At 32.1% G+C, this 23,984-nt stretch overlaps 2 protein-coding genes across 2 annotated transcripts; one reads left to right on the top strand and one right to left on the bottom strand.

The window, feature by feature from the left end:
• Positions 1-940: 940 nt before the first annotated feature.
• Positions 941-18,381, bottom strand: LOC132725309 (protein YIPF1-like). Its single transcript, XM_060710414.1, has 7 exons — positions 18,254-18,381; positions 13,441-13,578; positions 11,920-12,094; positions 11,519-11,632; positions 6,055-6,209; positions 5,546-5,728; positions 941-4,428 (listed from the first exon to the last, which is right to left on the bottom strand). The coding sequence occupies exons 1-7, from the start codon at positions 18,368-18,370 to the stop codon at positions 3,961-3,963; spliced, it is 1,350 nt and encodes a 449-aa protein (XP_060566397.1). The 5' UTR covers positions 18,371-18,381; the 3' UTR covers positions 941-3,960.
• On the top strand, positions 18,330-23,264 carry LOC132725311 (mitochondrial import inner membrane translocase subunit Tim29-like). The gene is made up of 2 exons (XM_060710415.1): positions 18,330-18,465; positions 21,904-23,264. Exons 1-2 carry the CDS (start codon positions 18,369-18,371, stop codon positions 22,452-22,454), a joined length of 648 nt encoding a protein of 215 aa, XP_060566398.1. The 5' UTR covers positions 18,330-18,368; the 3' UTR covers positions 22,455-23,264.
• Positions 23,265-23,984: the final 720 nt, after the last annotated feature.

Raw genomic sequence — 23,984 nt, 5'->3', positions numbered from 1 at the left:
TCTGGAAAAACCAACAAATTCTTGTTAAAGTTTAATTGCAGTTACTTTTTTCATTGACTTTGTTTTGGAATAATCAACAAATTCATATTTGTTCTAGAAAAACCAACAAATTCATATTTGTTCTGGAAAAACCAACAAATTCACGTTAAAGTTTGATTACAGTTACTTTTTTTTCATTGACTTTGTTTACTTGTAATCTGATTCAGCATATATATTATACCAGAAATATCTATAATTCAATATTTTGCAGCGCGACAACAATTCAATTTTACATCATTTATTTTATTCAACACTTCTTCAAGTGTCTGTAGTGTTCACAGAAATACCATACAAACTACTTAGTTCAGATGATAGTAATTTTACTTTTGGATGAATAGTCTTAGTACACCGAAACTGGTAGAAACATGAATAAATCAGTTTACAAACCACTCTTGATATTCTGTGTGTGTATTCTCCTCCTGTTTTACTTTCTGTTTGTGGAGGATACTAATAGTTTAACTGGATACAGAGATTTCTCTACTGCTTCTACACCATTAAACAGGTCATTGATTTTTACAGTCTCACCTGAAAGACTTAGTAATATTAGTTGGAAAACTTGGGTTCGATCTTGTTACCTCAGGATTTATATCAGATATTGTTATTACTGGGTCAGTGTGACCACCTATGTTACAGTCAGTTCATATTGGACTTTATACAGAATGTTCCCATAGGTTGTAAATATCTAACAAGTGGTGTTCCCTGACAGTAATTAAAACAAAGAAATCAATTAGGCCGGTAGACTAAAACAGCACAAAGACAAAGTGTGTGGAAATTTTTCAGCTTAAATCTGCTGTTGTGAGTACAAAATTTCAAGGAAGCTCTCCCCAAACAACTATAGAATGTTTCCTACTCATGACTGAAACATACCTCTTCTAAATAAACCCCAAAACTTTCATTGATGTCCCACATTTTTTATTTACAATCAAGAAAGAACAAAACAGTACAAATCACAAAATCATAAATATAATATCAAATATAAATAAAAGCAATAAATAAAACATTTACATATAAGTATTTCAATAAACCTAACATGTGAAATATATTGTTCCCCTATTCCAGGACAGAGAACTCATGAAAAACTTATCAGTACCAACCAAGATTACTTCAAAATAAATAAGACCAAATTTATTATATACGTTGCCTCATCTAAGTTTTAGACAAAAGAGCTTGTTATACTTTATTGTTCATTTTAGTACTGTCAACCTCTTAAGGATTCAGCAACATTATGGCATTCCACCAAATTTCACAAGAAAAAAGTTTAAGTCCTATTATTATTAGTCCTATTAGGCTATTACTTACTTTCACTTGAACATACTAGAGGTAAGTTTTTTTCTGATTGGGATTTAAGTTAGACTAACACTGTAAAGGTAGCATGGTGACATTCCAGCTTTGTTTATAAAGGAAGACCTCGGGTGCTCCACTGTTGCATTATTTCAGATACAAGTGGGCACCTGAGTAGAACCTCTGCCTTTCTGTAAGCTAGCTAGGTGGTTTCCTCATATACAAGATATCCTTACTAAGATTCAAACCCAGGGTAGTGTGGAAAAAGTGGTGTAAAGTCAGCTGTGAGCCTTAACCACTTACCTCAAACTAAATAAGTGTCTATTTTATACACTTAAAACTTGGTTGCATGTACCTATAAATTAACCCAAATGTAATCATTTGAAACTGAACTTTTAATATACATGTATAAATGCCTATAATTTTAAAATTTGTAAAAATTTAAATATACATGCCAGTAGCCTACTTCACATTATTTACATGCAGCCCATTATCTTGGTAAGACACTTCAGTCCAATAATTTTCAGAAATGAAAGCTAACATTCTAATACAAATAATGTTCCTTTAGAAAGCTTTGCATTCCAAAAAGTGTAAAAATTATCAATGTTTTGCTATCCAAAAATATTAAAACATGTACTCTTTACTAACTGTTTATACAAGTAGTTGATTAGAATTTAATATATGCATTATAACATAACTTTATATAGACATAATTAGTAAGTTCAGATGAAACTAAAGTGATAATTGAAATTAAGTAAACAAATTTTTATCAAATATTATCAAACTTTCTAAATATTATTAAACATATATTATGCATATATAAACATGACAGTAACATTTTTTACAATAATTTGAATACCAAACATAACAACCAACAGAACATGTAATGAAAGAATACAAGTGTACACATAATAAGCTATTAAGACAAGACAATGAAAATAAAGTGAACTATTTGCAGTTGGGAGTTTATTATCATATCATTATTCAAATTACTGTCATCATATCTGAAGTAATAACAGTATGTCAATATTTCTACCTTCCAACTGTGCAATATTTAAATCTATTTCCCCTCACTATTTCTGTAATGTTAATTTCCCATAGGCCATTGGGAGTTATTCTTACTGTTAATTTAAGTGTATCATGTGACTTAAAATTTTGTACTGTTACATAAGTAACAGTACTTTTTCGCAATGAAAATCTGAAAAATAAAACCTTTAGAAACAGTGTCCAAATGAAGTATTTGTTAGAGGTAATAAAATCAATAACACATAGGTTTTCAACAGAAACAATATCATCCCTCTTAAAATACTTTTATCCTCGGCTAATGCCTTAGGTATCAGTATTTTTCTCAAGATGATATTTTTATTGTGTCTCACAAAACTATTTGTTATAAACATAACAACACACTTTATAATCTGTCAAAATTCACAAGAATGAGCATCTTTTTATCATATTATTTATTAATCATGAATTTAATGAACTGTATTTTTTTTCAGTAAAGACAGATTGTTGTCACATTTTCAGAATGATTCTACATGTAGAGATTGTCTATTCAATAAATACTGTTCATATATGCATAATATATATTTAAGTATCACAGCAAAATGTATAACTCATTTTAAAGAAGGATTTCAGCATAATTATATTACCAATGCAGTAACTTCATTTTAACACCAAGTCTAGGTAGTCCATTCAGAAATAACAACTTTTATCAAAAGTGTTGCTAAAATAATTACCATATTAAATAATAACCGTATCTTAGTATGCTAATATGACTTCTTATACAGAATAGTGTAAAAGATTACCAAGTATTGTATTTTACACTATAAAACAAAAATGACTCAGTATAATTGCATAAAAAAGAAGAAGAAAAATCCATTATCTCAGCAAAAAATCCCACCATGTTTACAAGCATGTCAGAGAAATTATGTTGCCAGGTTGATAAGTCAATTGTTTTATTTCTCTGTATAAGTTTTTCTGGAAATAGTTTTTTGTCAGAAAAATTACCCCTAAATAAATCAGCAACAAACAAATATTATTTCCTTTGACATCTGAGGACATCAGGATTTTATTTGTTCTTTTTAATTAAGAGTAAAAGAATTGTTTACTTAACAAAAACTACATATATTATCTAAGAGAGAGATGGTTGAAGAAAAAAAATCAATAATCAAAACTTTATAAACGAAAATACAAAACAAAAGCATGTGACCAGTCAAACAATTCTGAATTAGTACCAACTACTGTCAATAAATTAACAGGTGTGTATGAGAAGGTAACTTTATGGACTTCCTTGTACTCATGTGTGTACTTATTCTGTCTTACATAGTCTATATCTGACTGACTGGGAACAATAATCATAATAATCTACTCTACTGACATAAAAATGTGTTACTTTCCACCCTACATAGTTAAATTCACCAACAATAAACCACATTTGGTCCCTGACCTAGGCATACATTTAATTCTCGCAGTCCAACCAAATTCGAAAGGTACTCTCTTAATTATGATTTGTTAAATGGACTGATTGAAGCATTATATAAGACTTAGTCTCCTGCGTGCATTAAATATGGATGTTAGATCAAATTTAGATGATTAAATTTCCTATGCCACCTGTCTCTCCTTCTACCCTTTTTTAACAGTCTATATCTTTTTAGATATTTTGTGTCTACCATCTCTTTTCTCAATGTTTCTTTCTAGATTAGTTTTAACATTGTCTGCATCTAATTTTGTTCTAACTTTATCATCACTGGCAATCTTTTGAACACCTTCAGCATTATTTTGTCCACCAATACCACTTTTATTGCCAGTGTTTGAGGCAACATTCACAGCCTGTTGTCCTACCTGTTGTCCTACCTGATTAACATTTCCAGCAGCTATATTACCCTTATCAATATTATTATTCTGTTGAACATTTTGACCAACATTAGGATTGTGATTTAGTAAATTGCCGTTATTTTGTGTGTCAAGTTTTGGAGCACCTGCTTTTTGACTAATCATGGCTGGAACACTGGCTTTAAGTTTTTCAGGAATGAGTGGTGGTTTTGGTGAAGTGGCTGGAGCTGGTGTAGTCACTGAAGTTATTGGTGGAGGAACGTGGAAGAAATATAGCTGTAAAATACAAGAGCAGATACAATGTATTGTCATACTCATCTTTACATCAGATATCTATATCAATTGTTCAAATCAATATTTTTTCTAACTTAGCTATATGGTTCAGAAATCATCAAATGAAATAAATAGTTCACACCATTCTGATGCACACATTTGTTTGAAGATCTGCTGACTGTTTAAATCACTACTTGTTTAATTCACTACCAATTTCTTAATAATTTCAAATACACATTAAGTTACTATAATATTATTCTCAGTATATACATGTATATGCAAGATCTATAGGCACAATGTCACATTCTGATAGGTAAGATGTAAAAATAATCATGAAATCTGGGGTCCTACTATATATTCTTAACAAAATTGTCTTTAAGATGAAAGAATAATTTTTCAGTTTAACAGGTTACCAATCAAAAGATGTAAAATATTTTTATTTATTGTCTTTCAAATAAACTAACTGTAAATTTTGAAATCTCTGCCATTAGAGTTCACAAAGGTTGTTATGACCTTGCAACTTATGTAAGCACACACAGTTCCTATCAAAGCTTTTACTAATTAGAAAATAAAGAATAAAAGACAATATTCATTATACATCATAAAAGCTATATAATGTTCATTCTTTTCAGTTAGTATTTTTTCTTTCTGATTTATCATTATTAATCTGTAGCTGAGTTTTATTTCATGCTACCACTGTTCAGGTCATATGACAGCTTTCCTGATATATTACTGGTAAAAGAGTAGACATCAGGTGCCCCTACTTGTATAATTACATTCTCAAATAAAACAGTGACCTGAAGCTACCAATAACTTCCTCCAATGATAGAAATCAGCATCCCTGACTTGAAACTTACCTACACAGGTCTAGAGGTAAGGTGTCCGGGTATAGCTTGGTGATAAATTAACAGCTGTATCCAAGGATCATCTTAACACTGTCATTATTTATTCCTTAATATGTTCACCTAGTTATTGAAACTTTGCAAGCAATCCTATTTTACAAAAACAAGCTGTACCCAGGGATCATCTTAACAGTGTCATAATTTATTCCTTATGTTCACCTAGTTATGAAATATTTACAGGCATTTCTATATAACATCACATATCAATTTATACTTACAACAAAACCTGCAGCAAGGGCAAGATGCAACAAGAAAACAAGACCTAGGAACACAGCAGCCACATTTTTCGTCTCCTCTTTCACTGCGGGCCAGAATGTTATGACAAGTACACCACCGGACAATACCGCACCAACAACAACCAGAACCCACTTTAACCAAGTGACATTTATAACCCACAATATCTGTAACATAATACCATTCATAAAGCCTCTTTTATTACAACAATTTATTAAATAGGTCACCAATATTTCTCTGTATTTAACATAGAAATATTACACAGTTCATTCACAAGAGGCTTTTAGACCAATAAATATATATATCTCTTGATTTGATATTAACTCAATAAAACATATTTTAGCTGAATTAATTTTTTTTCTTGTGAATAAAGTATATTAAAATTTGTAAAATGATCTTAACGAATCTTCAACTTGAGTTCTATTGTACAGAACATAATTGTTACCATGGCAACAACAGTTGTTTTTTTTTAATTTCTCCTAACAATACTTACAGAGATTGGTATATATATGGCTAAAGAATAACCATAGACACACAATATCTCTAGGAATGTAAAGCCAGCCTGTGATTTTCTCCACCATAAAAACCCATACATTGTTGCCGGTATAAGCCACCAATAGCTGAAGATTGCTGTTGCCGCAAAAGTTACTGCAAAATAAATAAATAAGTAAAATATGATATCCTCTTTAATCAGAGTCATTTCCTGGGGAACAATTTTAAAAGTCTTGCTCTCCTTTTATATATGATTTATATTGTCAATAAGACTTATAATAACCAGAACAGAAGTCTTAGATTTCCTCATATCAAAACTAACATTGTCATAACAAATATTCATAAAATGTTACAAGGGAAATGTATAAGGGAGAAAACTCTGTGATATTAAATTATCTGATAATTTAAGAAAAACAAATTCACAATTGAAGTTTTATTGATGAAAATTGGATAAATCAAAATAAGATTTATTTTGGCATGATTATATAACATAAAACACACAAAACACTTGGTGGCAATCATTACAGAAAGTATAAAATACTTCAATGCATTAAATTGTTAAAAATTATTAATAAACATAACCTGCCTACATAAAATATAATGTATTATTAAGTATATGATATAGACTTATTCAAGTTATCTAAAAGATACTGTTTCAAAGCAAGTTTATAAAGCAGACAAACTAAAAGTTTGAGAGGTATTGGCTGGTAGCTTATTCTATAGTGATCAACCTTTACAACAAAATTTACTTGAACCACTGACTTTCATATTGAAAAGGTACACTTATTACATAATCAAGTGTTATAGCTATGTACAGTATCCTGAGAAGTAAAATTATCTTCCATATTGGCTGAGACTAAACAAAATTTGACTTTAAAAACATAACATAAAAAGATCTGCTGTGTGTGTTGTTTATCAGGTAACCAATTAAGCAACCTGAATTGTATACAATCAAAAAAGATGTAAAAAGGCAAAATTTCTGCATTTGCATCAGTATCTATTTATTTTTCAAAAATATATAAACAACTTTAAGCAGTATTGTCTGTTTTTATATTTTAGCATGTCTTATTGCTAAACAGCATTATTACATGTATTTCGCATATAAAATGTGAGTTTTACATAAAGACATAACATTAACACAGTGACATTAAATATTCAATTGGCTTTTTCATTTATTAGTATGATTATACTTTTTTCATGATTATACCTCACACTTTCACTATTAAACATGTAAAAAATAACATCTTAACTAGATGACAGCTACCAGTGTTTGCTTTATTTTTAAATTACACTTATAAATTATTTTTACAACTTTTATCTGAAACTTAATATCCTTCCATTTCCCAAGATGCTCTATTCCCTCTATGACACAGGTGTATTGTTCTGGATTTTCTTTTTTTTTTTTTTGCTTTTTTGCTTTTTTTTTCAATTTTTAACTAGAACTGCCACTATCATGGCATGAATACCCCCGCATACCACTTTGTCAGAATCAACAGTGGCCATTTAGAGCTCAAGGACAACCTCCCTGCCAAATCTGAGGTTACTAAGCCAGTGCATTGCTAAGTTATGTATTCTACATGCTTCAAATGTGAAAATGTCAAAATCAATACATTGCGGACAGGACATTCTTTAGCAATTGAGAAGAAAAGCTTTTTTTTGTCAAGGTCCCTGTGACCTTGACCTTTGACCCAGTGACCTCAAAATCAATAGGGGTCACCTTATAGTCATGATCAACATCCATGCCAAATATGAAGACTGTGGGTCAAAGGAATCTTAAATTAAGGGGTGGACAAACTTTTTGAAGTCAAAGTCCCTATGACCTTGACCTTTGATCCAGTGACCTCAAAATCAAAAGGGGTCATCTACTAATCATGATCAACATCCATGCCAAATATGAAGACTGTGGGTCAAAGGAATCTAAAGTTATTGGGCACAAATTTGGTCACAGCAAAAATTCCTTCCTTTACTACCATCTACACATTAAGGTTGTTCATCCCTGTAAGTTTAAGCAAAATCTGCCATCCGGTTTAAGAGGAGTTGCGTTCACAAAATTTCTACATAGTATCTAGTGAAAAAATCAACAAAGGGCCATAATTCTGTTAAATTTGGTCGCAGCGAAAATTCCTTCCTTTACTACCATCTACACATTAAGGTTGTTCATCCCTGTAAGTTTAAGCAAAATCTGCCATCCGGTTTAAGAGGAGTTGCGTTCACAAGATTTCGGGACGTACGGACGGACTGACGGACAAGTGCAACGCTATATGCTCCCACATTGTGGGGGCATAAAAAGATCTGCTGTGTGTGTTGTTTATCAGGTAACCAATTAAGCAACCTGAATTGTATACAATCAAAAAAGATGTAAAAAGGCAAAATTTCTGCATTTGCATCAGTATCTATCTATTTATTTTTCAAAAATATATACAGTCAACTATCGTTATCTCGACATCGCTTTTCTCGATATTTCGTTATCTCGATGAAATTTTGAAAGTCCCGATTTTCTTCCTTCTTTATCTTTATTGGAAATATTTGTTTATCTCGATATTTTTATTTCGATATTTTCAGTATCTCGATGTAAAATTTCAGCCCCAACAGTTATTTTCACACTATTATCCTTTGTTTATCTCGACTAATAGTTTTCTTTCGTCTGTTCCCTTCAGACGTGTGAAAAACACAAACTAGACGATAATTGCTCAATAGCGCGTGTCATAATGATGATTATGTTTGTAACAAGTTTAGCTGTTTTTATAAAAGTTAATCTATTTAGCGTGTTGATTGACTTATGTCCAAAATGAGTGAATTTTACATTCTTTATAAATATTCGAACACTGAATCAATTAATTATGACTTTAAATGTAAATGAAATAGTGAAAGTATAGAAACGCTATCGTTTCACAACATCAACACCAAATCAATCAGCGGTCGAACAATCTCGAGAAGACCCGAAAAATAACACGGGAGGATATCCGGATCAACCACCCTGAAAACAATGTTTTCACTATATTGGTGTATTACTGAGTAAACCTCACTATGCTTTTTGATCACAAACACCCGTATTTCCGCTGGTAAACATACGCTAATGTTACTTTGTGAAATATTGACCAGGCCTATGAAAAACAAGACATGGGGATATTAGATTATTTGACATAAGGTATGCACTTGTCTTTTGTAAAATCAGTTCCTGCCTTATTCAAACACTAATTTGTTTGTCTCGACATTTCGTTATCTCGATATTTTTGGACGGTCCCGATGACTTCGAGATAACGAGAGTCGACTGTAAATAACTTTTAGCAGTATTGTCTGTTTTTATATTTTAGCATGTTTTATTGCTAAACAGCATTATTACATGTATTTCGCATATAAAATGTGAGTTTTACATGAAGACATAACATTAACACAGTGACATTAAATATTCAATTGGCTTTTTCATTTATTAGTATGATTATACTTTTTTCATGATTATACCTCACACTTTCACTATTAAACATGTAAAAAATAACATCTTAACTAGATGACAGCTACCAGTGTTTGCTTTATTTTTAAATTACACTTATAAATTATTTTTACAACTTTTATCTGAAACTTAATATCCTTTCATTTCCCAAGATGCTCTATTCCCTCTATGACACAGGTGTATTGTTCTGGGTTTTCTTTTTTTTTTTTTTGCTTTTTTGCTTTTTTTTTTTATTTTTTAACTAGAACTGCCACTATCATGGCGTGAATACCCCGCATACCACTTTGTCAGAATCAACAGTGGCCATTTAGAGCTCAAGGACAACCTCCCTGCCAAATCTGAGGTTACTAAGCCAGTGCATTGCTAAGTTATGTATTCTACATGCTTCAAATGTGAAAATGTCAAAATCAATACATTGCGGACAGGACATTCTTTAGCAATTGAGAAGAAAAGCTTTTTTTTTGTCAAGGTCCCTGTGACCTTGACCTTTGACCCAGTGACCTCAAAATCAATAGGGGTCACCTTATAGTCATGATCAACATCCATGCCAAATATGAAGACTGTGGGTCAAAGGAATCTTAAGGGGTGGACAAACTTTTTGAAGTCAAAGTCCCTATGACCTTGACCTTTGATCCAGTGACCTCAAAATCAAAAGGGGTCATCTACTAATCATGATCAACATCCATGCCAAATATGAAGACTGTGGGTCAAAGGAATCTAAAGTTATTGGGCAGACAAACTTTTTGAAGTCAAAGTCCCTGTGACCTTTGACCTGGTGACCTCAAAATCAATAGGGGTCATCTACTAATCATGACTAACCTCCATGCCAAATATGAAGACTGTGGGTCAAAGGAATCATAAGTTATAGGGCGGACAAGCTTTTTGAAGTCAAGGCCCCTGTGACCTTGACCTTTGACCTCAAAGTCTATAGGGGTCATCTACTAATCATGACTCACCTCCATGCCAAATATGAAGACTGTGGGTCAAAGGAATCTTAAGTTATTGGGCGTACAAGCTTTTTGAAGTCAAGGCCCCTGTGACCTGGACCTTTGACCTGGTGACCTCAAAGTCAATAGGGGTCAGCTACTAATCATGACTAGACTCCATGCCAAATATGAAGACTGTGGGTCAAAGGAATCTTAAGTTATTGGGCGGACAAGCTTTTTGAAGTCAAGGCCCCTGTGACCTGGACCTTTGACCTAGTGACCTCAAAATCAATAGGGGTCATCTACTAATCATTACTTACCTCCATGCCAAATATGAAGACTGTGGGTCAAAGGAATCTTAAGTTATTGGGCGTACAAGCTTTTTGAAGTCAAGGCCCCTGTGACCTTGACCTTTGACCTAGTGACCTCAAAATCAATAGGGGTCATCTACTTATCATGACTAACCTCCATGCCAAATATGACGACTGTAGGTCAAAGAAATCTTACGTTATTGGGCGGACAAGCTTTTTGAAGTCAAGGTCCCTGTGACCTTGACCTTTGACCAAGTTATTGGGCGGACAAGAAAAAACCGACGGACAGCCGGACGGACGGACAAGCTGATTCCAGTATACCCCCCTTACAACTTTGTTGTGCGGGGGTATAATAATCAATATCAGTACATTTTTCTTCTTTATTTTTCATTGTAATTTTAGATAAACTTCATACAAGTTTCAATAGAAAGGGACAGAACCTATTTTTCACATGAAAATAAACATCATTGCAAGTTATCTACACCCAATCATTTGAAACATTGTAAATCTGAATTCTATTTACACCAGTCAGTTGTAGCCATGGCACAACTACACCAAATGAATGGTAAAATTATAACCTGAGTTGTCATACTTTTAAACTGGTGGTCTTGTTTTGGCACAAAAATGGCTAGATATATATCCAAATCACAATGCAGGGGCTTTCAAAGGTTATTTTACCATCTGCCTGTCTTTACAGGGCTGGGCCTTTGCCACAGGTTTGAAAATCAAAAAGGTGTAATGCTAACTATAATGATGTAATGTAAATATGTAACAAACCTTTATGAAAATCATATCTCCAATGGTAATCCTTGCCAGCTGAAGACAGGTAGTTGGCAAGATTTCCTGCTATAGCAGTTGTGAACACTAATGTTGTACAAATCCAAAATGGGCCTAAAATATACAATTAAAACATAAAATTATACACTGTGAACAGAGCCTGTAATAAAAAATACAGTTAAAGCTGAAAACAATGAGTAATATACACAATTGACCAACATTCAGTGTTATATTCAGTCTGGCTGGAGTTAGGTTCCCTAAATAACTGATCCGAAAATTAGAATAAACTTTCATTATTATTTTGGGTTCTAACAAAACTTTCTACTTTAATTTTCATTGAAAATTTTACTACTGAATAAAAGTAAAAGTAAAAAGTCTTACAACTTTTAAGAATAGATTACCGTATAGATCAGGATTAGGTCGAATGTTGGCCTGCAAGTAGTTCCTTTTGGGTAGTGGCATCATAGAACCTGCAACTCTGTTGAACACTTGTGTGGTTTCTACATCAAAGAACTGCTGGTAGTACTCAAATGTCCAGAATGAAGGTGCTCTTTTATCTCCATCTTCCTTCAGTAACTGTTTATATCAATTATTTGTTGTGAAAAAATGTTTACGACACATATTAGTTTTATCATATATATTACAGATTTAACACACTCAGATTTTTTTTTGTCAAGTACAACATAAGATGTATTGTCTTGTCAATTAATGTGGTGGCAATACAAAATATAAATGACAGCAAAAATATAAATGATTACATCAAAGCAAAAACGTGATGAACATTTGTATCATGTAATACTTTATTCCAACCATGCATGTAAAAGATATGCTCCTAAAAAATCTCAACACTACTTCTACAATCGCCACCCATGGGCAATCCCATATTACAACCTGTTTTGGTTTTTTTTCCAAATTGATGTAAAACAAGAACTGTTGGAAGACAGTAATGCTTGACTATTCGAAAAGTTGTCACAAGGGTGTTTCATTGAGTATAATAATGCTTACCTATATAAATACATAAAATTGTCTGAAAAGGTACAAACCCTTCATACCAGCTTACAAGCAAAAATTTACCAAGAATTTCTAAGTCGAAAAAGGGGCATAATTATGTAAAAAAGCAAATCAGAGTTATGGGACTTGTGCCCATCATCTAAGATAATCATAGACAACAAGAGTGTGAAGTTTCAATCTATTCCCTTCAGTAGTTATGGAGATACCACCTTACACACAAAAACTTAACCAAGAATTTCTAAGTTGAAAAAGGGGCATAGTTATGTAAAAAAGCAAATCAGAGTTATGGGACTTGTGCCAATCATCTAAGATAATCACAGAAAACAAGTGTGTGAAGTTTCAATCCATTCCCTTCAGTAGTTATGGAGATACCAGCTTACACACAAAAACTTAACCAAGAATTTCTAAGTCGAAAAAAGGGGCATAATTATGTAAAAAAGCAAACCAGAGTTATGGGACTTATGCCAATCATCTTATATAATGACAGAGAACAAGTGTTTGAAGTTTCAATCCATTCCCTTCTGTAGTTATGGAGATACCAGCTTACACGCAAAAACTTAACCAAGAATTTCTAAGTCGAAAAAGGGGCATAATTATGTAAAAAAGCAAAACAGTGTTATGGGACTTGTGCCAATCATCTTAGATAATCACAGAGAACAAGTGTGTGAAGTTTCAATCCATTCCCTTCAGTAGTTATGGAGATACCAGCTTACACGCAAAAACTTAACCACATGGACGCCGACAAAACCACAGGGACGCAGACGCTGACATATGGGTGACTGCATTAGCTCGATTATTCTGCGAATAGTCGGGCTAAAAATGAATTTCGGAACATTTAAGATATATGACTGTAGTTTAAACAATACATACTGATAGAAATTTTTTATATACACATAGTACTTTACACATACCTGAGATTTATCGCCGGAATCTTCATCATCTACAGCAGAATCCGGGAAATTTGTGAATGTTATTGTATGTCCTCCACTTTGATCAAACAAAACATCATCACCCCCACTATCATGAAAATCTAACCCATCTTTACCACTCTGTGAATATTGAGATAAAAAATAATTAATCTACAAATATTATGTTACAAGAAGACAGTGAAACCAATGTAACTGTTTAACACTATACATGAAGCCTGTTTTCCAAAAAAAAAATCAAACTGAATGCAATTAAGAAGTCAAAATTTATCATTTTCCTAATTCTTGGATGCGATTGGGCAGACAATTGGAAAAATTATGGACAATCATCAACAGACAGACAGAAATGTTATGTATTAAGTAAATCAGCACTAATATTTGATGTTTGAACATAACAAAGAAATTATAACAACATTTTTGCAGTTTTCATCAATGAAAATAAGTACATAAATGTGATAATTTGAAAATAATTTAACTAATTTAAGATGGGGTTATGGTTATCTTGCAGTGCACTTCTGATAGTTATCTATTCATACTGTAAGTTTTACTGGAATCTTCCTAATACTTGCAGCATTGATAGATCCCTACTCTGATTTTATTTTAATAACAATAGATATAAACACAAACATTGACATGTGCTCTTTGTAAACAAATATGTTGTGGTGAAATTGTTACTATATCCACTAATCTGGTAATAAGAATTATATAGGTCTGGGATCTATGCAGTATTTTTGGGCAAGGAAAAAAACAGGCCATGTTAACCTTTGACCTGTAAATGTGAACTTGAACTTTGCGGTAGAGGTCAGGGTGTTGGTAGAGGTCAGGGTGTTGTGCATGATACCTTGCCCTAATATGGTATACCGGTATGTGCAAACTTATTTCAAAATCTTTTTTAACACCATCAAACCATTCATATGTGTACTGTAGAATGGTACTAGATACATGGCACACTTGTATGTGCATTACTGAAATAAACTAAATTCTGTTTCCTATTGGGAGGTGCTCTTGGGTACTGGGTACCAAGTACTTAATATTTCTATATATTTGTGAAATGAAAAAGGCTCTAAATTTACTTATTTTACTGGTATTTACTGCTGCATCTTTACTTTTAAGTATAGGTTTCAATCAAATTTAAAGTCAATGATCAAACTCCAAAGACAATAACAATTAGTCCAATCTCTGATGTTTATAGGTGGCTCTAGTTATGCAAATAAGCACATGTTTGACTATCTTTATTTTATTTTTTTAGATGGGTGCATTTTAAAATAATCAATTGCATACTTTCTAAAATTAATTGTGTAAATAATATAATGCAAATATGCACCTTATCTATTGCTCTAATATTGATTATTTTGTGCTTGTAATGAAATCATAACAGATTTCAGTCATAGTTAGCACTTAATTTCATATTTATTTTATAACACAATGCTTGCAACACAATGCATGCACAGTTTGGAAACCATTGTGAAAAGATTATTCAAGTAGTTCATGTAGTATTCAGGCCAGAACATCATCAAGGATGCCAAGCTTAGCCTCTTAGGCAGATTTGGGAGCTTTTTCCCTTCTTGTTATTATTCTTCAACTTCTTTGTGAGGGTTCCCATATTATTGTAAATGTTTATTGTATATCCATCAATTTATTATACACAATATCACTTTCTTTTACACCTTATAGATTAATTTACACATAAAATTTTCTTGTTAAAACAACTGGACAAAAATCTGTTCGTTTGTTGTTTACAGTGATTTTTTTTCCAATTTTCAACCTGTGGCTTTCTGAAGAGGAAAATCTCACGCAATAAATCAGCAAAGGGGGAAAACCTGAAAATCAAATTCCAACAACTGAAAATGGAATTTACCCACACATTTTACAGTTTTATGAAAAAAAATAATATCAGTTCAATTTAACATGCATGGTACATAGCAAAGGCTATCTATAGGGATGGCTTTGATATAAGTCAGATGCTGTTAAGTCATGGTTCTGGTAAGGAAGAGCATGAGGCATTTTAGGGGAAAATATTAGCATTTTTAGGGGAAATTATACCTATTTCGGGCTAGGGGAAACAGCCTTTATTCGGCTGTAAAATACAGTGAAAAAAAATCACTGGTTTAATATCTGATTATTATAACTTCACTGGGTTTAATAACAATTTGCATTAAACTTATTTTGATAGATTTGTAGCCTATTCAATTTTGTCTTGAATTAATTCTATGATGTAGCTTCTTCCTGAAGTTGAATTTCCTCATTGTGCGGCTGCCCATTAAAGAAGCACGCCTCTAGATTAGTGCTAATATTCATGAAAAATTTGAAAATGTAATTAATGAATATTTTGTGAAGTTACCAAAAGGAAGCAATTTACACATTATCAATGGCACTTACAATCCACTTAAATTACCAAAAAGAGAAAAATATATGCAAAAATAGCCTTAATTGTGTTAGAAACTCAGTAGAAATATAGTTATTAATACTGAAAAATCAGTCATTAATTGCACTACACATGTAAATATTACTTGAATCTAGAATTTTTTCACTTTTCTTAAAATCATTTTACATTTTTCTCATGTTTGATTTTATAAACATACTTTTGCTCATCTGGAGGCATGCTGCTTTAATGACAGAATATAGTTTGATGTCGTCTGCAAAGAGTTTCGCTGTGCAAATAATTGCATCTGGAAGATCATTTTAATTTATAAATATTAGGAATAGAATAAGTCCTAGTACACTACCCTGAGGGACACCACATGTTACTGTTTGCCATCCTGAAAACGTTCCATCATCTTTACTCTTTGTTGACTGTTTTCAAAAAAAAAATTTTGATCAATTCATAAATTTTACCTCTAATACAGATTTTGAGAGATTAATTTCTTTAATGGCTTTCATTGTGATATTTTTCAGTTATTTCAGTATCAGTTTATAAATTGTTAATTTTATTTTCTGCTATTGGTATCAGCTCTGTTTCCATTGTTAATACAGATATGAAATGTCTATTAAATTCCTCAGCAGTGTTTGAGTCATTTTAACATTTATAACCGTTAGTATTGATTATGTTGATTCAAGATTTTGATTTCTCTCAATATTTCCAAAAATTTATTTTGATTTTGTTTAATATTATCTACAGTATTTTGTTCAGTTTTATATTTGAAACGTTTCAGGTGTATCCCTACCTTGTTACGTGCTATTTTGAATTCATTATATGTATAATGGTTCTTGTTGTGTTGATATTTGATCCATTTTTTTCTTTTTTTCTCTTATGGCATGGGCCTTGTCTATATACATATACCGATTCTTTTGTCCTGGAGGTATCTATACTTTTGGTTAACAGTTTACATGGACACTTGACTTGTTAATCAAACATGTAGCAAAAGGTTAGTTGCATCACCACCATGAGTACTTGATATACCTATGATCTCATTAGCTTAAATTTTTATATGACATCTTTCTCCAAGTAATGTCAGGGCACATTTTGTCAAAATTGTGAAGGGGCCTGGGCCTGTTGATTTTGTGGAAAAAGCGTGATATTTGAAAAAAACGACATATTACTTGGCATTTCGCAACATTTTGAAACCTGAAATGGTTTATTATAATTTCTGACCTGTATAAAATCTGCTTCAAGTTGGTACTTTAACCCGCTTAACATGCGCAAAAACCATTTTCTTGATTAAAACTATTTCTGTGTTATTACAATTGGCGTAAATCAAGTTTTACCAGAAGGTACACATGAATGTATTTCGAAGAGAAAGTCCCAATATTTTGTGAAATCTCTTTTGAAATTTGCCGCTTTGTGAAAAAAAAAACCCAATTTTGAATTGTGAAGGGGCCTTATATCGGCCCCTGTTATAGAAGGAAAAAATGCCCTGAATGTCAAGCCCATCGCGGGAAAGTTTAATTAGAATAAGTATCCCAGTGTAACCTAAATTTGGCGATATAAGAATAAATGTCAATGGCATTTTCAATTAACTACAGTTATCTATAATTATACTTGATATCATTTTACTGCAACTATTTTAAAGTTACTTAAAGTTGATTTCTAACATTGTAATCGTTCAGCGGTTGCCAAATATAAACAAATATGGCTGATGTAAAATCTTACTACGATCTGAAAACGTCACCTAAATTCGGCGATTCTGATTGGTTGCAGTAAATTTTTAATTTTGGCGGGATTGTGACGTAGTATGTTGACCTAGATCGGCAGTAAAAATAGTAAGATAACAGACGGCGACTGTCAAATTATTTTAAGCAACAATATCAATCAAATAGAGGAAAGTATAGATAAACTTGAAATTGCATCAGGTAAAACACAATTTTCTCCATGTCATATACAATTTTTAATGTTTACCAGCCGTATCTCAATCTTTAGAGCAGAAAATCACTCGAGTTGTAAAAATAGACTGTGGAACATAAATATGATTGACCTTCACCTCTGAAATCTCGCGTAAATGACGAAAAACAAAACAGCGCCGAATTTAGGAGAACCCCAAATTTGGGTCGCGGTACGATATAACTATTAACATTGTCCTAGTTCTGGCTTCCATAACTTTATATGTTGCTTTAATTTTGACGTTGCGACAGTAAGAACAGGTCTAGCAGTACTATAAAACCTGTTCGCTGAAGTCTCTTTGGCTAATATTGTCCAAAATCTTATCCAAAATATTCTATCCGGATATATTTACAGTTGAAGATATATGGATTTCTAAAGATTCAACATGCACTAACATTTTATTAGATATAAATAAAAAATTCTAAAACTGAAAAAAATGTTTGTTGTGGAATATTACATTCACAACAGTGCGTGTCTTACCATTATTACAATTTTTTCTTGTTTCCACGTCAATATTTGTAATTCAAGAGTTGTTTCCCTTTTGTTACACACGAAACGCTTGAAAAGTGTAATTTTCAATGAGCGTTTCTTCAGCATGTCTCGGTTAAACAAATTTATCTTATTCCGGATTCTCTGGAGATCAAACACCACTGTGCCAGACGAGCCAAAGAAAAGTCTATTTCAGAAATTAGGTAGTATAACAAAATTTTCTATGAAAAAATTCCGACAGACTTTTTTTCCGCAACTCTTATGTCCTTTAAACTTGACTAGCATTCGGTTAAGATATTTTTGGATAATAATTTTTGAGAAAGTACTATACTAAAACTAGTAGTAATTAATTTTATAGATTTAATCTCCATCACAGGGAGAAAAAATGTGCAGCCTGACATGGACTTGAACCTGGGTCTTGGAATACTTGTCCACGGCTCTACCACTATTCACCGCTTACACATTTTCTCTCATTAATAGTGAACCGTTCTGTACTGTGACAAACTCCCCTGCTACGTTCATGTAGTAATTCATCCCTGAATATCTTGAGGTTACAGTGCAATGCTTATTAAACTCTGAGCTACATGCAGTCATGGCCCAAAGTTGGGCGCCATATGTCTCTGGGTGAGAAAAATATGCAGCCTGACTGGGACAGTGGGACTCAAACCCAATACCCTCGAAATACCATTCCGCGGCTCCACCGACTGAGCTATCCAGCCACTTAACATCTGCTCCCCTAAATAGTGAACAGTTCTAAACAGTGAGTGAATGACATTTCCATAATCTTAAACTTCAGGAGAAGAATTCTATAAGACCTAGTCTTTCATTCTAATCCTCTTCTTTGAATATTGTCAAATTTTGTATGTGTATATATTTCAAATTTTTTTATGTACATATTCTGAGAATAAATATGTTTAAACTAAACTTCTACTATGCCTGCAAAATCAATGTGAAGTATAACCATAAGGCCTTGTCAGGGAAAATTCAAATGTAAGTGTATTGGCATGCTTAATCTGACTAAAGACAAGTTCAGAGCCTAAATATGTTTAGTCAAGTAAATTTTATTTATAAGTCGGATTGATATAAAAATAAACATATAAGCTCTGATAAGGGGGGGTAATCGATTCATTGATATCGGTGTATCAACGATCTTTGTTATCCGATTCGATATCAATTCCATTTTTTAAATATCGGATATCAAATGCACACATATTTCTAGCTAAAGAGACTTCATCAAACATGTTTTATAGTACTGATGGACCAAACGCTAATATAAAAGCGACATATAAAGTTATGGAAGCCAAAACTGACATATTTCAAACATTTTTTTATCTAAAACGAAAACGGAAATCAACACCAGAGTTACCTTCCAGTGTCTGTAACGAATGCTGCCGAATTTCGTTGTAATCTCGCAATTCTGCTAAGTGGGGGTCAAGACCCCCCCCCCCCCATTCAGATTTTTAAAAGGGAAAATGGCCAAGAAAATTTTTGTAAGTGTTTCTTTGTAAAAATTATGATTACATATGGTAAACTTTAATGATTATTCCGCTTCTAAACACTAAAATTTGCCAATTAAATTCATTACCGATATATCAATACAAAAATCTTTATTGATGATACCCCTACCTCTGATGAGCTTTTCACACAGACTACTGTAATATAATACATAGGGTAAAGATATGACATGTTTACATGGCCCAAAGTTGGGCGCCATATCACAATTTCAAGATATTACTGGTGAACAAAAATGGTAACACCCACGCTTTTTACATAAATTTTTTAACATCAATGCTTAGATACAAAAATAATAGAATCTGATGTTTTGAAGAAATGATATTATATTTTAAAAGTTTTTTTCATAGGCAAAATTGATGACTTGTCTGACTTCATGGATGATGTAAAATAACTCTCTGTATGGTTTATACTTAAAATAGCCTTATTGAAAAATCCAAATTGATCAGCAAGAAGGCAAAAATTAGCTACTGGCAATAAGATCTACATGTACACATAAGATGTGAACTTCAGTCAGATTTTGGCATGTCAGTCTTGTATTTGAGACTTTGCTGTGTAATCTTTTTATTTCTGGGCAAAGCAAAATCATACAAATGTATGAGATTTGTAAGATTCAAGATTTTCTTTCAAAATGATTTAACAGTTATTTCATCATACCCAGGAAAACACAAAATAAATTATAATCAGATTTATTCAGAAAAAAAAATCTTTATCAACCAAAATGTGTCTAGGAAAGTCTGTGAAAAAAAAAACTGCAAAAAAACTCAATTTATAATGATGAGGAGGAATACAAAAAAATCATTGACCCATTTAATGAAAGCGCAACCTTTAATAGAATGATAAACAAATTGAACTAATCAAAAATTCTGTTTTACATCGATGATTAAAAGATTTTAGATTTATAAATGAAAATTGTTAAATTCCTATCACATTAGTTTCATTTTGTTTTACCACAAAGACAGCATTGGTTGCAATCATTTAAATGTGTAATTATAATAGAAGAAATATTTTTGATTGAAATTTTTGCTCATACACCTGGAACAAGTATAATTATAATTTTTATATTTCTTTCGAAAATTGGAGAACCAATCTTTAAACAGCTTTTGTTACAATTCTTGATCAGTGTTCCAGGCATATACAACAGACAAATACAACTCTCAATGTAATAAGGACATTTGTTGGTGCTAGCATAGTGTTAATCTGCTGAGATCTTTTCATTATTTTGACTTTTTGATCAGTCCGGTGTCAAACTTATAATCTTAAACTCAAAGTTTTGACAATCAAACATGGATGAATTGTGTAAAAGCAAAATTATAAGTCATGCAGCAAAGAAAATGTTTAGGGAAAGATGACATAACTATCCAGTAAATACACCAGGAATGCTGATTAAAATAATTATACAATGTTGCGATAACATTTTTTGTTTCACTTACATTCATTAGAAATACCATTTTATCATAATCTCAAGTTCAATAGAGATATGTTGGGACTTGGCAGAGTGATTTGCGCATTGAACTAGTATCTAAGGATTGCTAGCGTTGTGAGTTCAAACCCCTTCAGGGGCAAAAAGATGTTTCTTTGATGAAAAAAAAACTTTACACTTATAATCATTGTTTAGTTATGATAAGTTCCATGAATGGATTGATTGGAATCAAGAGTGTGTTAATAAGCTCATAGCTTACACAATCAAGAAAAGTAAATAAACTTTTTTCTTTCCTTTTGCAAAAAATACTATGTTATTTTTCTCCAAATTAAGAATTTCCCTACCTGTGAAGAGAAGCCCTGTCTGCCAATTTAGCATTAGCCCGCAAGGTCATGGATAGTATAATTTGGGTCAGGCCCATCAAATTTGCAAAGTATTAAAGTAGCCTAACTGGCCTATGAAAAAATAGCACTGAATTATTTCTGGAAATGAATAAATTTGAAATAAAATCACTAATTCATCATCAAATCAGGGAAAAGAATTACAAAATAAGTGTATGAGTACATGTACAGTAAATGTATAATAGGTTCATTCCATGTTTTATGGTGCATGATATTATTTTTTGCTGGATATAACTTTATTTGCTGTGCACAGGTATTTGATTGGAATTTTTCCTTGTCTAAAGTTTTCTTTATCTTTCTTTCAGTTGATCATTTCAAGAATGTTGCAAGTGATTATAAAGATGTTGCTATAGAAACAGCTAAAGACATGAAAGAACGACCAATAAAATCCGGGATCTATATTTCTCTACTTACCACATCAGTTGTACTTTGGAAAACAAATCCTGGTGAGAAGGAATACCATGCTCGACTGACTGAAAGTGTAACAGATCTAATGTTGGTGGGAGAACGTATTCGCAATCCTGAAAGTGTCGCCAAGATAAATCAATTGTCAAGTTTAGCAAATGATGGAAAACTCAGGTGTTACAATATAGGTATTTGTTCACTCATGTGTTTAAAAAGTCATGGACCAGAAGTGAAGCTATATTCTTCCACCTGTAAATATATTAACCCACACTGGACTGAATTTTATAAAACTATCGTGGATGTAGGCATATTTGGAAAATGGATTAAACTGGAGGAATCAATGAAAGACTTTGATATCAATCCAGGTGAATGGAATGAGGATGGACAGCCAAACCCGAACTTTAAATTCTTTAATAGTAGTTTAGTGTCGTGGGATATGAAATTGAAATAACACTTTGTGATAATGAACTATATATCTTTTTATGTTGAGTATTGTCCACAGCCTGAAAAGTCGGGCCCCATATAAGTTTGAAAAAATGAATGTTATGCAATGAAATGCATGATTTATAAGTATTTGGAATATGTTAAAAAAAAATCATATGCTTAGTTCTCCTGTTGGAGCCATTCTTAAAATGGAAAAGAATGATTTTTATTACTTAATTAAAAAATGAATTATCACATTGACTTTCCCTTTTTATAATATTAAAATTTTGTATAAACCTTTGAATAATGTTATTACAACAATAAATAGATCTTTTCATAAGAGACATGTAAAAAAAATTACATAAGTTTTGTTTTGCATTATAACACCATATTATAATGATTGAGAATGATATAGAAATATATATACATCTATAGAGCAGTGTTTTTTTCTACTTTTACGCAGTTGTGTCTTTGAAAAATTCAAGGGACCTAATGATTGTATTCTGAATAATACATTTCATGTTAACAGGTTGTTTCCCTTTATACACAAGCAATTTTGAAAATACATTTTTTGTCTTCAACTCTTGTTAGGTTAATGAAGCGTAAATTAAAAACAATTTAATATTCTTACTTTTCTCAAAGTTACATTTTCTTATTTTGTTTTATTACTGAAATTAAAGTTTTTACAAAATGTTACACATTTAAGGTTTTGGTGGATTTCTTTGAAAACTAGACACTAACATGAATATTGTCAGTGAGATGGAACATGTAAATATGAGTTTTGTATGTAGATTTTTAGCTTACTAGATGCAAGGGTTCAAAATAAACTTTAAGAGTAGGAATATTGTTCATCTTCCTCACCAGAAACTAATGCTCTCATTTCTCTGACATGACCGTTTATCAAGTTTGTTGCATAGCATAAGTATTTCCTATATTTCTACAAACGGCAGCGTCTAACTCTGCAACAGATTTTATAACATCTGTCCATCAAATATCTATATTGGATGAATGTTTAGGGAGCCGAGATCTGAAAAACATGAAGCCCAAACTTTGTTGATTCTCAAATAAATCATATAGGTGCCAAATGTTTGCTCTAACCATTTTACAACATCAATCGATGGTTTTAAGGTCATCCTATCTTGTTGATTTTGATAACTCTCAAATCACAGTTCCTTTTCCTTTCCATTCTAAAATGAAATAATTATTGCAGATTTTTAGCTCACCTGTCACAAAGTGACATGGTGAGCTTTTGTGATCACTTTTCGTCTGGCGTCCGTCCATAAACTTTTACTTTAAACAACATCTCCTAATAAACCGCTAAGCCAATTTCATCCAAACTTCACAGGAATGTTCCTTTGGTAGTCAACTTTAAAAATTGTTCAAAGAATTGAATTCTAAGCAGAACTCTGGTTGCCATGGCAACAAAAAGAAAAAACTTAAAATATCTTCTTTTAGAAAACCGAAAGAGCTAGAGCTTAAATATTTGACATGAAACATCATCTAGTCAGTGTCTACCAAGTTTGTTCAAATAAATGCCATTGGGTCAAAATTGGCCCTG

This window comes from Ruditapes philippinarum, unplaced genomic scaffold (assembly GCF_026571515.1).
Source record: "Ruditapes philippinarum isolate M1 unplaced genomic scaffold, ASM2657151v2 ctg351_1_1_1_1, whole genome shotgun sequence".
Lineage (NCBI taxonomy): Eukaryota > Metazoa > Mollusca > Bivalvia > Venerida > Veneridae > Ruditapes > Ruditapes philippinarum.
This window is presented reverse-complemented; position numbering and strand designations above follow the sequence as displayed.

Excerpts from the sequence above, each read along its gene's own strand:
- LOC132725311 (XM_060710415.1), top strand. The coding sequence starts at position 18,369 with ATGTCTCGGTTAAACAAATTTATCTTATTCCGGATTCTCTGGAGATCA. Across the intron at positions 18,466-21,903 it reads AAGTCTATTTCAGAAATTAG|TTGATCATTTCAAGAATGTT; the intron begins GTAGTATAACAA and ends TCTTTCTTTCAG.
- LOC132725309 (XM_060710414.1), bottom strand. The coding sequence starts at position 18,370 with ATGCTGAAGAAACGCTCATTGAAAATTACACTTTTCAAGCGTTTCGTG. Across the intron at positions 5,729-6,054 it reads CCATATATATACCAATCTCT|ATATTGTGGGTTATAAATGT; the intron begins GTAAGTATTGTT and ends ATTATGTTACAG. Across the intron at positions 4,429-5,545 it reads CCCTTGCTGCAGGTTTTGTT|CTATATTTCTTCCACGTTCC; the intron begins GTAAGTATAAAT and ends TGTATTTTACAG.